We start from the raw sequence: 16,383 nt of genomic DNA on the forward strand, positions 1-16,383 counted from the left end.
CGCACGGCTGTCAGCAGCACGCCAGGCTCCGCCGCTTCCCTTCGCCAGCTGTTTCTGTAAAACCTCCTGGTAAGACTTCAGGGATATAACGCTCGCAGGGCAAAGTCCTGCAGTATTTTTAAAGCCGGCTCAGCCCGCGCCGTCAGGAGCGGCGCCACACTACGGGTCCCTGCGGGCAACGAGGGGAAGCGCCGGGGCCTCCGCCATACTCCGGGTTCCCGCTCTCACACACGGCGGGGCAGCGAGCTCTCGCACCAGGGGCCGCACGTCTCTCGGGGACAGCGGGGGCGGAGCTGCCCGGCGGGTCAGGGACAGGGCCGTGACCCTCCACAGGCCGCAGCGCCTCCTCACCTCACGGCTGGGCAGGGCAGCGCAGCGCTGCGTGGAAGCGAGCGGGCCTCCCACACGCAACGCGGCGCAGCGCCCCCCCGCTTTCCTTCTGGAGAACAGGATTGCCGCGTCGGGAGGGAAGGCAGCCCGCCGCCCTCTGCTACGGGCAGCTGCAGCACCGCCCAGCGCCGCGGGGAGCAGGCGCTGCCGGGACTTGTAGTTGGCGGGGGGAGCGGCTGCCGGCCATGTCAGGACTACGCTTCCCAGCAGCCCCCGCGCTCCCCCGCCACACCGCCTCTCTCGGCCCCAGGCGCGGTCACGTTGTGTTTATCGGCGAGACCCCGCCCTGCCGCGCGAGCGGTGGCGTCACCATCGCGAGCCTCCCTCCCTCGCGCGGCGGCCCCTGTCAGCGGCGAGGCGGGGGCTGCTTAATATTCATGAGGCGCGGGCAGCGCGCGGGGCGCGGCGCCGGGCTCACTCGCGCTCTGCCTGCCTAATGGCGCTCGCGACAGCTGGGGAGCGGGGCTGAGCCGGGCGCGAGGGCACCAGCGGAATGTTCCCCGCCGCGACGTGACCCCCTCGGGACGCGGCGCCGCGCTCCGCTCCGCTCGGCCCTCCCCGCGCCGGGCCGCCGAGCGGCGCTCCCAGCAGGGCGGCGGCGGCGGCATCCCCGGCCCCGCGGGCAATGGAGCCCGCGCAACAGCGAGCGAGAGAAGCCCCGGCGGCGGGCAACGGGCGGGGGGAGCCGGAGAGCAGCTCCCCGGGCAGGAGGAGTCAGGCAGCGCCCGGCGCGGAGAACGGCGTGGAACCGTCGGGCGGCGGCGGGCAGCTGGACGGCAAGGGAGCCGGCGGCCCGCGGCGGAGAAGAGGGGGAGCCGGCGGCTTCGCTCCCCCCGCGGCGCTGGCGGCCGGCGGGACTTTGGCGGCCTCCGGCGGGGCCGGCAACGCCAACTCCCTGCTTTTGCGGCGGGGGAGGCTGAAGAGGAACCTGTCCGCCGCCGTCTCCTCGCCCGCCGCCGCTGCCCCTGCTGCCTCGCTGGGCACCCGCAGCTTGGACAGGAAAGCGCTGCTGCTGAAGCCGCCCCGGCAGCTGCAACCCCTGCAGCCCCCGGAGCGGGACTGGGTGCGGCGGGACTTGCAGAGGGGCTGCGTCCACATCTACGAGCGCCACATGAACTGCTACCTGCGGCCGGTGCTCTGCACCCTGGAGACCACGGCGGCCGAGGTGGCCGCCCGGCTGCAGCAGCTCGGCCACCGGGGCGGCAGCAGCGTGGTGCGGGTGCTGGGCAAGGCGGGCGCGACGCCGCAGCCCCCGCCCGAGCCGGCGGCGGCCCCCGCCGAGGCGCCGCCTGAGCCCGCGGCGGAGGGGCAGCGGCCGCAGTCGGAGGAGAGGCCGAGGAACCGGCGGGGGACGCGGAGCGGGCTGGCCGGAGGAGACTGCGGGGAAGCGGCGCGGCCCGGCCGCTTGCCGCTGGGCGGCAGCGCCGAGGAGAGTGACTTGGCCGTTGGCCGGCCGAGCCCGGCGCCCTCCGACTTCAGCCCCGGGCCGCCGCCGGCCGAGCTGTACCTGGCGGGGCCGCCGCTCTCCTGCCCTTCCCTCTTGGGGGAGCTGGGACCGGCCGGCTCCGACACCGAGAGCTTCAGCCCCAGCGCCGAGAGCGTCTCCGACCGGCTGGATCCCTACAGCAGCGGCGGCGGGGGCTCGTCCTCCTCGGAAGAGCTGGAGGTGGAGCCGGTGCCCCCCGATGGGGTGGAAGCAGGTGCGGGGCCGGGCCGGGGCCCCCCCTGCCCAGGGGAGCTGCCCCCGGGGCGAGCCGGGGGGGCGCCGGCGGGCGCGGCCGGCGGGCGGGAGCCGCCGGCGGGGGCCGCGTCGCCGGGGCCGCCCGCCCTGTACGTGCAGCTCCACGGGGAGACCAGCCGGCGGCTGGAGGCCCATGAGAAGCCGCTGCAGATCCAGAACGACTACCTCTCCCAGCTGGGCTTCCGGGACCTGTGGCGGGTGCAGGAGGAGGGCATGGACTCGGAGACCGGCTGCCTCATCCGCTTCTACGCCGGTGAGCGAGGCGGGGCGGCGACTGGGGGAAACGACCCTTGGGGCGGCGGGCGCGGCCCTTTCCCCTCCCCGGCCCTTGCTCCGGCGGGCGGTGTGGGCGCAGCCCCTCTGCCGGGGCTGTCGCCTTTCACGGGGAAGGAGGTGGCCCGCCGGTGTCGCCGCGCCGGGGAGGGGCCGTGCGGGGAGGTCCCCGGCGGCGGCGGGCAAGCCGGGGTGTTAGCGGCCCTCAGGAGCTCCGGGCTGCCCCGCAGCTGACGCGGTGCCGGGGCAGCCTCCCCTCCCTCCAACGCGCGGGTAATGGAGGTCGCTCTTCCGTTGTTTTCCGTTTCCAGCGGCAGCACTGGGCGTCCGGGGTTAATTCTGCCTTAATCTGCCGCTTTCCCTGGTGGCGAGAGGCGCACCGGTGCCGCTCCTGGGCATGGAAGGGCGAAGGCTGTTTGAAGTGTTCGCAGGGTGTCGACAGCTCACTCAGGGCTGAGTTGAGCTGTGTGCTCCCAGACCGCTAATAACGGAGCTCAGGATAAGGCGGGCTTATTCAGAAGAGAAAAGCTCTTCGCAGTTCTGCTCCTGAAAGAGGTTGCAACTGTGCAGGGTGCACGGATTCCTGAGCTGAGAATGGTGCATGCCTGCAAACAAAATCCTGTACTTTAGCTTTCAGTGCTGTTAGCATTTGGAATCAATTTTTTCCGTTTGTTAGAGTAGCAGGACTTCACTGAGGGACTGAGGCAGTAAGCAAGGGAAGTACACAACTATAAGGCATAGCCTTTGAAAACAGTCTAGTCAAAAGGTTTATAATGAAAAGGCAGAAGCTTTTTAATGCAGCTTTGCTGTTGCAACTTAACAGTACAGAGTGTGGGGAGTATTGGGTGGAAAAGTTAGCTCCCACGTAGTAATTATGCAGCCTTCTGCAGTTTTAGAGAGGTTTAAAAATATCTTGTGTGTCAGTTGAATTGCTTTGTATAAACACTTATCGTAATTTTGGAGCTCCTTGGCTTTTATCTGTACTGTCCATCTCTCCAAAAAGGAGAAATTGTTTAATGTCCAAGTTAGTGTTCAAATACTTAAGAAGTTTTCCTGTGAAATAGGTAAGTGTAGCATCCAAAGACAAGGTCATGCTAGCAAAGCAGCAGTTGCCATCCACTGCCTTGCCTGGTTGGCTGAGCAGACTTGGTCCTTCACTGAACCGTGAGAATTCAGTGCTTTAACTCTGAAAAACATGGAGATATTTCTTTTGAGCGAATTCTGCTGAATGTCGAATAGAGGCAGTAATGGCGGGGTGGGAAGGTGAGCAGTGAGCTGGATAAGTGCCCTTCTTTATTCAGAACGTGGGAGTTGTGGGGAGTGGTCAGTTCACTGTTTCTTCAAATTTCTTGGTCTGTTGTATAATGACCCCACCATAACGAGTGCAGAAGTGGTATTAATTCAAGGGATTTGAAGAAATAAGTTAGATATGCTGGGGTCAGAAAGGAGCTAAACTATTTTTTTTCAGATTATAATCATGGTCTGCATGATTCTCTGCTGTGCTGTTTAGAGTGGAAGTCAGGAGGTGATGCTGGAAAGGATGTTGCTTCCTTTAGTTCCAGTCCTACAGTTACACGGGGATGCACAGACTCATTTTAAAATGGAACAACCATGTGCCTCCTTTCCTAGTAGGATGTGTTCTAAAGAAAACACAATCAGAAAACGCAGCCGAGTCTTACGGTGAAGCCTCTTTGCATGCAAGTTTTTTTTTTATGCATTAGATGATTAATTCTGTATGTTAAATGCAGATGTTCCAACTCTGTTTTATTGCAGTGTCTAATGTAGCTCGTGCATTCCGGACTTCCTTGTACAAAACTACTTAATAGAAGTGTATTTTTATAAGCATATGTAGGATTAAATTAATGCAAATTTCTTACGCAAGTTCATATGCTAAGAAGTATGCCTCTGTACTTCAAAAGTTAAGTGTTTTTTGAAATCCTTATCTCTTTGAGGGGATCTGTGATCAACATCTAAACCACCTCTGATCAGGTGCGTGTAGCAGAATGGTTGCAGCATCTAATGCGCCAGACCAGCCAAAAACAGCAAAGAAAATATGACTGACATGTAACCACACTGATTTTATGTAACTGTCTTGGCAAGTTACCTCAGCTTCCTTATTTTATCCCTCCTGCCCCTGAAGATGAAAGGAAGGGGAGACACTTGAAAAGAATACACATCAAATTAAACTGTAAAGGGGAGTGGTTTTTTGGCCTCAAAGTTAAGGTGTTTTGCTTAGAAGAAGTACCTTTTTTATAAATGATCCTCCAGGATCATACCCTAAGGAATGCTTTAAACCAGTGATTTCCTGTTTGCGTGGCACTCCATTGGTTTAAGCAGCCTGGCTTGTCCCAATGGATACAGAACCACTGGCATCTCTATCCTTGTAATTTCCTGCAAGTTGTCTCGCTAGGATTTGGTGATCTTGGTCTTATAGTGATGTAAAGTGGCATAAACCTAGGCTGGATTTGTTGCTTTGCTTCTAAAAAGAATTCTTTCACCTAATCCCCTTGCAGTAGGGAGAGAAGAAGAAAAGCATGGTGGTGACTTCTGGGCTTTTTTTGTTTATGGGGATAGGCAGTTTTAAGGCTGGAAGATTGCTGTATTGAAACTTCACATTACAAATTCCAAATAAGATAAGATTATACAGCCAATTATTTTAGTGATTACTGTAGGCTGGTAATTTTTCTAGTTGTGGAATCTGGAAAGTACATATTTTAAAAAAATGCTTGGAGAACTGCAGAGGATCAGGATTTTTCATGACTATAAAAAACCTTTCTTAATAAGTATCAGTCTACAAATATTCTGTAAATGAAATATATGTTCTTCAAATGCAGAATTCCAAATTTAAAACCCCCCAAAACGCGGCACTAAGAAGGCAGAAGTGCTTCCTGTATGTTGCTTTGGTTCATTTCCAAACGTGATTAGTGCATCTTTCTTTTGGTATCTCCTCTCCTTTTCTTACTCTGGGTGTAGGTGTGGTTGATTTCTTCAGTCACTTGACTCTGAGCATTAAACAGGTAATACCGTTGCTAAAACAAAACCCCTACAGATTTAAGGGTCTGATCCCATTCCCTGTAACATTGGTTTGAGTAAAACTGGGCATTAGTGACTGGTCATGCATATCAGCTTTTCTCTCTGTTGAAATCTATCTCAACAAAATATACTGTCCTCGAAGTATTGAAATACTTAATCTCTATTTAAAACGATATGGTTAAATAGCTTTCCACTGAGATATTATGTTACTGAGTTATGGAACTGTATAAGAATCCGTAGTGCAATTACAGTCATGATATTGTCGCTGGGAGACCGATTAGGTCAGACTTACTAAACTATTCCTAAACCCCTAAGAGTGGCTGTGATCCAGAAGGCTTCTCGCAAACAAGTTATAGTATTCCTTATTGCTCTGTAAAAATAGTTTTTGTAAAACATAAGTTGTCCTAGTGGCCTTGGCTTCTCTATAATTTGCATGTAGAAGGAAAAATAGACTAACATACTGGTCTCGTTAATTTAAAAACTGCAAAACCGCTTATTTGTTTTGAGACTTTAGATCAAAAACAAGCATGGAATCTCATGCAGTGTGGTGTTCTGGAGCATCTGCATGGCAGGGTGTGTGAGTAACATGATCTTGATCTTGAAGACTGGGTCAGTACAATAGGTGTTTGAGGCCTTTTTGTTTTACTACTGAAAGGTGATCTTAATTGTGATTCTGGCACTTGGCCACAATTAAATTCTCTGCTTTTTGATGTGACATAGGGCTTCTGCACCTGCTGGTGTCATCAAATATGACACTTCAGTAGATGATTGCCTATAGGCAACTAAGAAATGCCAGATGTAATTACTGGTGTTAATTTTGCAACTGGCTGTCAGATTTTATTTGAGAAGAGATGCTTTTTGCTCATGTGGCCTTTCAGAAAGGTGTGAGGAGGAACGAATTCAGCTTTGTCTTAAAGTTCAATAGATGTTGGTCTGTCCAGTATGAAGACAAGGATGGGAAAATCTCTTGTCAGAATCCATCACAGTGATCTAAGCAGTTGTTTAGTTGTGTTGTTTTTTCTTTCTTTTTTTTTTTTTTTTTAAGTAGGGTCACACTAAGACTTCTAGGTATGTGGATGGAAACGTGTTTAGATGCATGCCTGCTTTTGCATGAAAACACCATAGGTCTGGCAGTGCTGAGCTTTGTGGAATGTGACATATATTGAATTGCTAGCTGCTTGTTGTGTGACTTGGTGAATAACTCAGTTCAGCTATTTAATACATAAGTAAACTTGATTTAAGATACGTAAGGGCCGTTAAGGGTGGAAAACGTGCCAAAGACAGACCTGTTTCTTAATTGAGGGTAGAACAGCTGTGCCATAAAGAGCTTCTGCTTTTAGAGCCCTGGCTTAGTTCTGAAATCCAATATCTTATTTAACATGAAATAAATTAATTCATATTAATGTGAATGGATTTTTTTTTTCAGATGTGATTGGAAGAGAGAGGTCTCTTTGAGCTTGTCTGAAACAGAAAGGAAAGACAACTTCTCCCTAGGGCTGCCATGATCTTGATTTTTTTTTTTTTTTTTCTTCCTAATGTGACCTGGATGTACATTCTTTTACCTTGTAATCATTTATGTGTTGGCACCTCCTGCAAAGAGAAGTAATACCTAAAACTTTCCGCTCTGGGAAGCTATCTCATTTCAGTTAACTTAGCGTGTTTAAACCCAAACTTGGTCTTTGATGGGACCCAAGCGGTGGAATTTCTAGTCCTGTTCCGCAGGAAGGTTGGAAATGCCTGCGGGGGTGGCGTTGCCTTTCTCCACCTCTCCATGTGCATGGCCATTTGCTTATCTCCTCACCCTCGGAACAGGGTCTTTCTAAGTAAGGCAGGCAGCTTTTCGAGGCTCTGAGGGTGCTGTGACTGCTCCTCCCGTGCAGGAGGAGCCGTGCAGATAGTGTTGGAATGCTGGCGAAACCGCAGCTCAGCTTTGGTATGTGACAGCTGTTGAGTACAATGGTTTCTGCAACTTTTAAATTCCGTTGTGCTCCTGGCTAGCATCCATAATTTAAGTATGTGTGAAGTACCAACACGGGAGATTTCAGTGTGATGTACATGAGAGTTACTATATATACACTAAGTATGTAGTACCAAAATTGGTACACCCAAGAGGTGAATTTCCTCACTGCTGCAGCATGGAATGCAGCATTCTCTCTTTTTTTTTTTTTTTTTTCTTTTTATGTATTTTGATACAATTCCTCCTTCCATGTCTCACTCACTATTTCCCTAATTTTTTTTTAAACTCTGCATAAACATCCTCTTGGTGATGGAAGTGCTGATATACCTAAAAGCCCTTGTGCAATAAAAACATCCATCTGTTCTGTTAGGACACTGACAGACTGTGCTGCATTAGAAGCACTATGTGGTTCTTGGGAAGATACTACTTAATAGTACAGAAAAAGGAACATTTATTTGAAACGGCATTAGCAACTGGTATGTGCTTCTTCACTACCAAAAACTACTTTGTTTTATAAAACAATATAAATAGAGATTTCTTTACTGTCCAAGCAATCGTCTGGAAAAGAACCTGGTATTAAACATTATGTCTGAGGAGGTCAGTTTGGGAAATGTATGCATGCAGGATTCCATGGAATAGAATCTTAGAGATGGAAATCTTAGAGTACTACTTGTTACACTGAGCTGTTTAATTTGGAGGGAACCTGTGCCTTGCATGCTTAAAGCTACATTTAAGGATGGTCATCTTGAATTAACTGTTTAAGCTATTAGTATTTTGATTTAAACAATTAAAAAAATGAAAAAAAGTGAAGACTGACTTGAGGCTTTCTACTTGCCTTAGGCAGTAGAAGCAAAGACACTTTTGACTTAGTCTTCAGTGTTTCATTATTTCACTGCTTGTGGAATGTGGCACACTGGCATTTTAGGGCAGATTAATCTGCATATGTGCTTGTTTTCAGCTTCCCATGACTCAAATTTATTGCTCTGTTTTAGACCTTTTTCTCAAATGAGGATTTGCACTCTATTAAGGCTTATGTCTGAAGTAGCCCTGTAGTAACTTTATTCTTTGGCCTAGAGAACTCAGTGTTGCTTTTACCTGTGAGATTTTGTTTGTTTGTTTGTTTGGTTGGTTGGTTGGTTAGGTATCTATTTTTTGGCGGGAAATGGTTCAAATGGAATAGACATTGATGCTTGGAGTCAGTTGCAGTTTGTGTGGGGAAACTAAGTAAAAGGGGTGGGGTGTGGTGTTCTCTCTTGTTTTGTAAGCTTCTCTGTCTTGGCCATGCGATTCCAGCTTGTTTTTTTCCTTCTCAAAGATATTTGAGAGAAATGTAACCACCCTTTATAAGCAACTAAAAAGTTTTAAACTCACTGAAAAATGAATGTGTCAGCTTTTTCTAGACTTGGCTCTAAAATTGGAATTCTGAAACACTAAGCTTTTCACAAGATACTGAAGAAACTTCATAGGAAGACAATGTCCTCATCTTCAAAAAATAATCAATAACCTCTTGTTTATGATAATCACCTGTGAGACAGGAAACCCAGATTAAAATTCCAACTGTTTGGTACTGACAGATGAGTATAGATTTGAGGTAGTTAAGCTCTGCACATTTTGTGTCAAAGTTTCTGGGGAAATTCTACATTTTCAGGTTCCTGCTTCACTTAGAAGTGCCTTGCTTTATTCTTTGTGTAAATTTTGCCCTTCAAATAGCTTTTCTAGACACATGAGTTAGCTGCAGCATTACCTTTTTGGAGAGAAGAATTTTTACATTTTACACTATAAAATAATTTGTATTTGCTGTAGAATATTTTTTTTTCCAATTAGGCTGGCATTTATCCAGTATGATATCTTAACATGGATACCATTTTCCAAAAATAACTGGTGGCAAATTTTAATTGAACATTTTCCAACTGATTGTTGTTAAATACTGAAGCCATCTTGGGTATTGCAGAATTTTAAATCCAAGTCCTGTTCTTTATGATATATTTTAATTGACTCTTAATTTACTTTTTAACATATGTACGCTATATGATAAAATGTTACATGCAAAAAATAGATTTCACTTGCCTATTGGAATGCAGCAGCTGTCCTAACAGCACGGAATGGTGCATGTGGGTTGTAAATGAATAACAATATTGTGTCCCGCTGAAATTCTATTCAGGATTTCGGGTAGGCAGAATTAATAATAAAAGTAGCTTTCTGTGGTGTCCATGATGGCATACCCATTTTGGTATATACTTTTTTGAAAACCAAACCAAAAAAAGGTAGTGGCAATAATTGCCATTTTGAGTCTGTCTAAGTTGCCATGTCTGTGGTCATTGCCTCCACTGTCACATAAAATAATTTAATTACGTAAGTTGATAGTCCACGTTTTTTATGCCAGTTGCCACAATGGGGATTCCTCTTGCTTCCCTGTTTAGCTAACTAGCTAGTCCTGACTCTCTGGGTCTCATGGCTGAGACTTTCTGCTCCTGTGGTTGTGGTGAAAATATGTAGAAGAATGAAAATGTTGGAGGTGTTTGTGCTTCCCCCCCGTCCAAATTATTTAAGGAGCAAAATTTGTTCTTTGAAGAACATTGGATGTAAAAATGACAACTGCTAAATGTGGAAGTGAGACCTCCTGGAGTGAGGAGTCATTTAATTTCACAACATAGCATACTATTCTTTGAAACATTTTCTGTTGATGGGGAAGTAAAATTTCTTCCATCTGGCTTTTGACTTATTTGGAGGGATGCTGAAAATACTTACTGCCCAGCTAACTGTGTTCCTCGTTTTGACAGCTAACTATTTATGTATTGATCTAAAATACCAAGTTTCGGGGGATTTTTCTCTCCAGTTTTATCTAGCTTAGTTCTCAGTGTAGAAGGAAAATTAAATTGTGTAAGTGGAGAAGATTTTTAAAGTTTGACTCAACATTTTTTGTGGGTCAGAGTTAAATTTGGCCCTTTACAGGGTCTTAGTTGTTCCTGGTCTTGTCCTATGGCAACAGGAATCTTCAAGCTAACTTCACTGGTCTCTGAATTGTATTCATAATTCTCAAAACCCCGTAATAGCCACATGAACTGGTTCCTCTCATCTGCAAGCACTCTAAGTGCCCTGCCAGCTTATTTAAATAAAGACAAAGCAGTGGGCCTTGGTCCAAGGGGTAACGAGGAGCTGGAATGCCTTTGAAGTTCAGGACCCTGGGCTGTAGGTGCCATTTACATAAACCTCATTATGTAATCTGAATGCAGTTTCTTTTCCTGTTTGTTTGATTTATAAATCTTTGTGTCCAGGAGAAAGAGATAGTAAGACCTGTAATTAAGATAAGTAGCAGGCCACTCCTTTTCTGAATGCATGCTCTGGTGAGGAGAGAATTTTAGATGCCGCATTAAGGGTAGAACAAAATCTGTGATTCAGACACCTTCAGTTGATGAGAATAATACCAACTCCTTTCCTTTGAAAAAGCTGCATGCTTCTTTAAACAATAACTATGCCTAGTTCAACCTATTATTTGCTTTAAAATAGATGATACAGAAAAGCTTAAAGTTCTTACTAGCATCAAGTTTGCTTTTATATAAGTCACAGATTGTCTTCATCTAAGCAGCTCTCATCAAGCTACCTTGAAACTAGCAAGTTTCTAAGTAGACATGAGTTTTCTGATCAGAATTGCATACAATGCCATTCAGTTGCCCTCAAACACTTGCTTTTTCTTCCTGTCTGGTCCTCTCCAGCCTTTTTTTTAAAGCAGATAATAAGCAGTAACACTGGGTTTGTGATAAAGAGCACCGCAAGCAGCAGAGCTGACTGCAGATGCAATCTACTTGCTCATAGGATGATTGGTCAGATCTACCACTGTCTTCTTATCACCAGTTATTTTATGATTATTGACTCAAATTGTAAGTGATGGAGGAACGTATTTTTCCTTCTCCTGTGTGTTACTTGGTGGGACAGACAGACCTCTAGGGGACAAGAGTCTCCGTTAGGAGTCATTTTATTTATGAGACTTAATTGTGTCTGAGACAATGTACTATTATATTAATTTTTTGCTTTCTGTGTCTACGTATATTTGCTCTCATGCTATAAAGCTTGCCTGTTGGAATAAAAAAAGTTAATGACAAAACCTGTTACAAATTAAGTAGTGGAATGCCTGGGAGAAGGCTGGTGTGTGTAATGTACTGACATGGATGGGCTAGGGACTCTTAGTTTCTTCTGGTACCAGTATTATGTGGCTACAAACACAAAGGCAAGATAGTTTGCAGGTTGCAAGTGGAATGTTTCTCAAAGTGAGGTTAATCGTGTGTGTGGGAGATGCAATTTAACATTTCAGAAATACCAACAGGAGCTTGTTGAAAGCTGTGTAGCATGTAATTATACAAAAGGTTTTTCTTCCCTGTTTTGGTCCTGGAGTTGAGGATTTTTAATGTACTGTCTTGGTTAAAAGTGTGGAGCTCTAAATATGGTTGCGTGGATTAAAAATTCAATGGTTAGAAGTAGACCTGCGTTTATAGCCTTTCAGGGCAAGCATTTAACTTCTTTGTCTTGGGAGTTCTAGCTGATAAAAGAAAGGACTGGCCAAAAATGAGAATCTGAAGTCTTTGAAGTGTCCAAGTGCTGTGAAGCAGCTGTGGATGTGTCTTATCTTTTTATTTTTTTGGTGGCATGGAAATCATGTCCCTTATCTGTATCAACCAAAATAGAATCTGTAGTCTGTATATTCTCTGTGAATAAACCAAAGATTAATGTGATACATTTCACACTATTAAATATAGAAACTACTTCCATTTCATAACTTCCAGAACAATGGTATCATCTGTATAAGTATATTAATTCCCTTTAAGATTAGACTATAGCACTGAGAACTGCTTGGTTCGTGTCTCTTTAATCTTCTTAATCAAATGACAACTTTAATTCCTGCTAATATGAGAAGAGTACATGAAATTATTTTACTTTGTTTTGCTTTATAGATTCTATCTTAGAAGTGTCTGTTGTAAGAAAAAATCTTTTGGAATATTTCTTTTCTGAATCCATGTGATAAAAGATCCTAATTTATTTTGCAGCTTCCAGCTTTTTCCTTCATAATTGAAACTTAAAATCAAAATACATTGATCCATATCGGTAGATATTGTAGTACAAAGACTAAGATGCTTTGTAGCCTGCAGTGGATTAAGTCATGTTCCTTCTGTCAGTGTCAAAATTAGTGTTTCTCTGGATAAAATGGTCTACTAGAGCCTGGGGTATCTATTGTATTTAATTTGCAACACCGAGTGGGGTGTGATCCTTTGTGTAGTGCTCCACTGGAGTGAGAGCAGTTTTCAGTACCACTTGCTGCTTCGGTATTGCGTTAATAGTTCAAGTTCCTGGCAAATAACTGATATTAGTTACAATGTGGAAACGGGGGTATGCAGATTTGCAGAATGCACAGTCTTGAAACTGTCAGCAGATTGCAAAGCATAGATCAACTGTAGATCCTTCTAGCCTAGAATATGCAGCTAAACTCTTACTTTTTCCATCCTTTTTCCTTCTGGAAGTTTTCGGGCATTCTTGGCTGCACTTGCCAGCTCACCCACTTTGTACAGTTTTAGTCCTCTTGAAGATTTTTAGGGGTTTTCTCTGCAATATTCATTTGTCAGTACAATTCTTTGTGTTGATTCCCTCCCCCTGTCTCTGTATATATAAGGCTATGTGTGAAACAGTACCACTAAGTTACTTGTGGAGAAGAGCATTTATTCTAGCATGGCTAACGTGAGGCTACAAAAATGAATAAACAAAATTCTCTCCAGAAACTCACAATGCATAGTGGTGTATCTTAACAAGGTAAGATGAGGCAAGGATGTAGTCAAAGGAGATAAAGAGAGCAGAGTCTTAAAGGGGTTTAAGATGTGTTTTACCTTTATATTACAGAAAACAGCATGTGAAAAGGTTTTGTTTGTTCTTCACCCAGCACTGCATCTGTTGTGAATGTAGGATTTTAAGAGGCAAAGATTGTGGCCTGCATAATGTTCTTAAAATGCTTGTCTATTAGAAGAATTTGTAAACTGGTTATGAAAGAAAGGAAAAAGGCTAATCTTGCATAGTAAGACTTATGGCTGACCGTAGAAGAGTTCATGCTGTTACAGCGCTTGAACCTAAAATTGGATATACTGTATCTTTAACATTAGCGTGACTTGTAAACAGTGGTATTACATCTGGCACATCCATAAGGCTTACGGTTTTTAGGAATGCATACAGTAAACGTGGAAGAGATTCGACATTTGGCACTGTTCTTTTGCTTGCAGTCACCAGCTAAACTAGGCAGGATCAACAGGTTAAGTTAAAAAAATGCAGTTACCAATCATTGTCTTTTCTGAATTATGAAGGAAGGTACTGCTAAGGAATATGATATAGGGCAAGTCTGGTCTCCTCTTGTAGCCCTGAAAAAGGACAGATTCCTGATATGCAGATTCTGGGAACTCAGTGTGCAGACTTCTGTCCAGGAGAGATTCCATATGTGTACTCGTCACTGGTAAATGCAAGAATAGCTGTAATTTTGATAGGGGCACACTGTTCTTGCATCTATACGTTGTCTTTGTTCTGTGAGGTTCTTAACCATATTTCACTTAAATAACTGGTGAGTTGCCTTTCCAGATACGGTATTGTTACTTCAGGTTTGTTTGGCAAACCCTAATCAGAGATGTTACATGACGCTCTCTTCAACAGGCCCGTTGGCCATTGTGCCTTGGCACTCTATGGGTTTTTGGTGGCACTGGCTCTTTTCACATTGAGATTTCACTTTTGCTCAGATCTTTCTTGCTCATATCCACTATTTTTCTAAATGTATAGGGCATGTACTCAGTTGAAAATTGTTTGAGCCTTTCTCTGTAGACATACCTATACTGCTTTACAGCAAAATGTGTTGGTATGCAAAGACAGCTGGAGACCAATGTCTAACCTTCATATATAATGTAGATGCTGTCCATACCAAAACAAATCCTGTAGCATTAAGTTAATACCCACTAATTTTTTCATAGCAGGAGTGTCTGAATATAGCAGTGTCATCATCCATAGTAGCAGGGAAGTCGTACAATATCCTTATTTCCTTAATGAAAGATTAGGCAAACCTTGTCTTATCATTTATACATAAACATCCCATTTTGTTGTTTCAGATTCTCTTGAGCATCTATGCACCGGAGTTACTCTTTTCCTTTTAGTAACTCATGCTTAGGAGAATATACCTCCATGGGACTGTCTGCAGACAGGCATGATTGGCTGCTTTGATTTGAATGTGAATATTGGTTTGCCTCCCTTTTTTGTTAGTGAAAAGCATGGTTGCAGTTAGTTATAAGTTGCATTAAGCCATGTTGGCATGACCACTAATCTGAGTGTTTCAGTATGATTTAAATTGATGGATGGCTGTCATCTTTGTGGCAAGGCACAAGGATGCTGCACTGGTATCAGTAAAGGTGTTACGTGCAACAGGCTGAGTTCCCAAATCGTAATCAGGGCTAGCAGAACTGTAAAAATGAGTTCACTGTGCTGTGGGTTACTGTAATCTTCCCCACTATCTGTTATTCTCACTCTATTCATTTTCTTGCATGTATGTGAGGCTGTTGAGAGATTTGGTGAGAAGCAGTGTTCTCAGTAAGAGGAAACTGCTTTGATTTTGTTTCCTAATAACCTGTAAGGCAAATTGCTGAGTGCATTCATTCCGTGCTAGTTATAAAGGGAGGGAAGGTTGCACATGGTTGGAAAAAAGCAGAGTTTTTGTCATCTCACTGTTTGCTATCTGTAGTTACTCTTATTAACGTGTATGCTTTAATTTTTACTGAAGGCAGTTGAAGTGAGATGACGGTTAGAATGCTGACACGTGAGTGCATCTGGTCAGGGGTTGAAGGTACAGCGGTAAATACAGTTGTAGCTTGCCTGCGAGTGTCACGCGTTTCCCAGTGAATGAAGAGTGAAGGTGAAAAACGTGAGATGAAGAAGCAGCAGTGTGGTTTGTCTGCAGACTAGCTGATGAAGGCTCTGGCCACAGGCAGAGCAGCGATCTGCCATGGTCGCCAGCTCTGCCGGCTGCTGGCAGGAGGGTGGTGGGGACACGGTCCTGAAGAGAGGAGAAGGTTTCGGCAGAGCCACTGGGGCTGTCTGTTCCACACAGGCACTGGGGACAGGGTTTCTTTCGTATGCTGTCTAATAGATTCAGCCTTTTATTTTATCATATAATTAAATAACTAAGCCTTTGTGAGGCTCCTGAATTCCTTTAATTTAGCGGCAGTACAGAAGCTGAATTCAGAGCATTCATGGGCCTGTACTATCTCCCTGACTACTTGCCAGGTCTATTCATGCTGTTCTGAGTGCAGGAAGTTCTCACATTCATTCAGGGTTGCGGGGTGGGGGGGTGGGGGTGGAAGGCGTTGTGTGTTTGGCTTTATTTATTTATTTAAGCAAGGGAAATGCTTATAAGGAAAATTCTTCAACTATTCCCTTGGACCAATTTACCAACTGTTAATCTGTGAGTAAATAATGGGAACGGTTTATACACTTGGCAGCTCTTGAGAAAAAGCAAAGAATCGTGAGAATTTCACAGTCCACAGCCCCAAGATAACTGAATACTTTGGTATGTTGGGATTTGTCTGAACAGGGATAGACCAGGACTTTTTTGTTAGAACATGTAGCCTCATACATTCTGAAGTACCGAGTTTGATGAGGAAAACTTTACTCTGGCATGTGGTAGCTGGCTACTTATACTTGTTCAAGTTAAATAATTCTTTGTCTGCTGGACTTTATGCTCTAGCTGATATGTTAGTCGTCTTTTACAGACCATTACTAATGCTGTGTTGAGGAGGGGATGAGGAATTGCATTTGCTGCCTCGTGAGGAGGGAAGGTGGTAACAGTGGCTTTCCTTTGCTTCAAGGGAAGGGTAAAGAGAGGACAAGAAGGTGAAACAAAGCTGAGAAAGCAATGACTAAATCAAAATGAGTACAGAGGAAGTACAAAATGCTTTACAAACTTAAGCATGCATTTCACTTC

At 45.2% G+C, this 16,383-nt stretch overlaps 1 protein-coding gene across 1 annotated transcript in view; it reads left to right on the forward strand.

Moving 5' to 3' along the window:
- Window positions 1-764: 764 nt before the first annotated feature.
- The window catches only part of PHLPP1 (PH domain and leucine rich repeat protein phosphatase 1), a 144,516-nt gene continuing 128,897 nt past the window's right edge, over window positions 765-16,383 (forward strand). Inside the window, exon 1 of the mRNA XM_082044160.1 lies at window positions 765-2,384. Within this exon, the coding sequence (XP_081900286.1) occupies window positions 1,016-2,384 (1,369 nt within the window). The 5' untranslated portion in view covers window positions 765-1,015. The remainder of the gene's footprint in view (window positions 2,385-16,383) is intronic.

The sequence above is a fragment of the Streptopelia decaocto genome (genome assembly GCF_964273445.1).
Source record: "Streptopelia decaocto genome assembly, chromosome: 2".
In the NCBI taxonomy this organism is placed as follows: Eukaryota; Metazoa; Chordata; class Aves; order Columbiformes; family Columbidae; genus Streptopelia; species Streptopelia decaocto.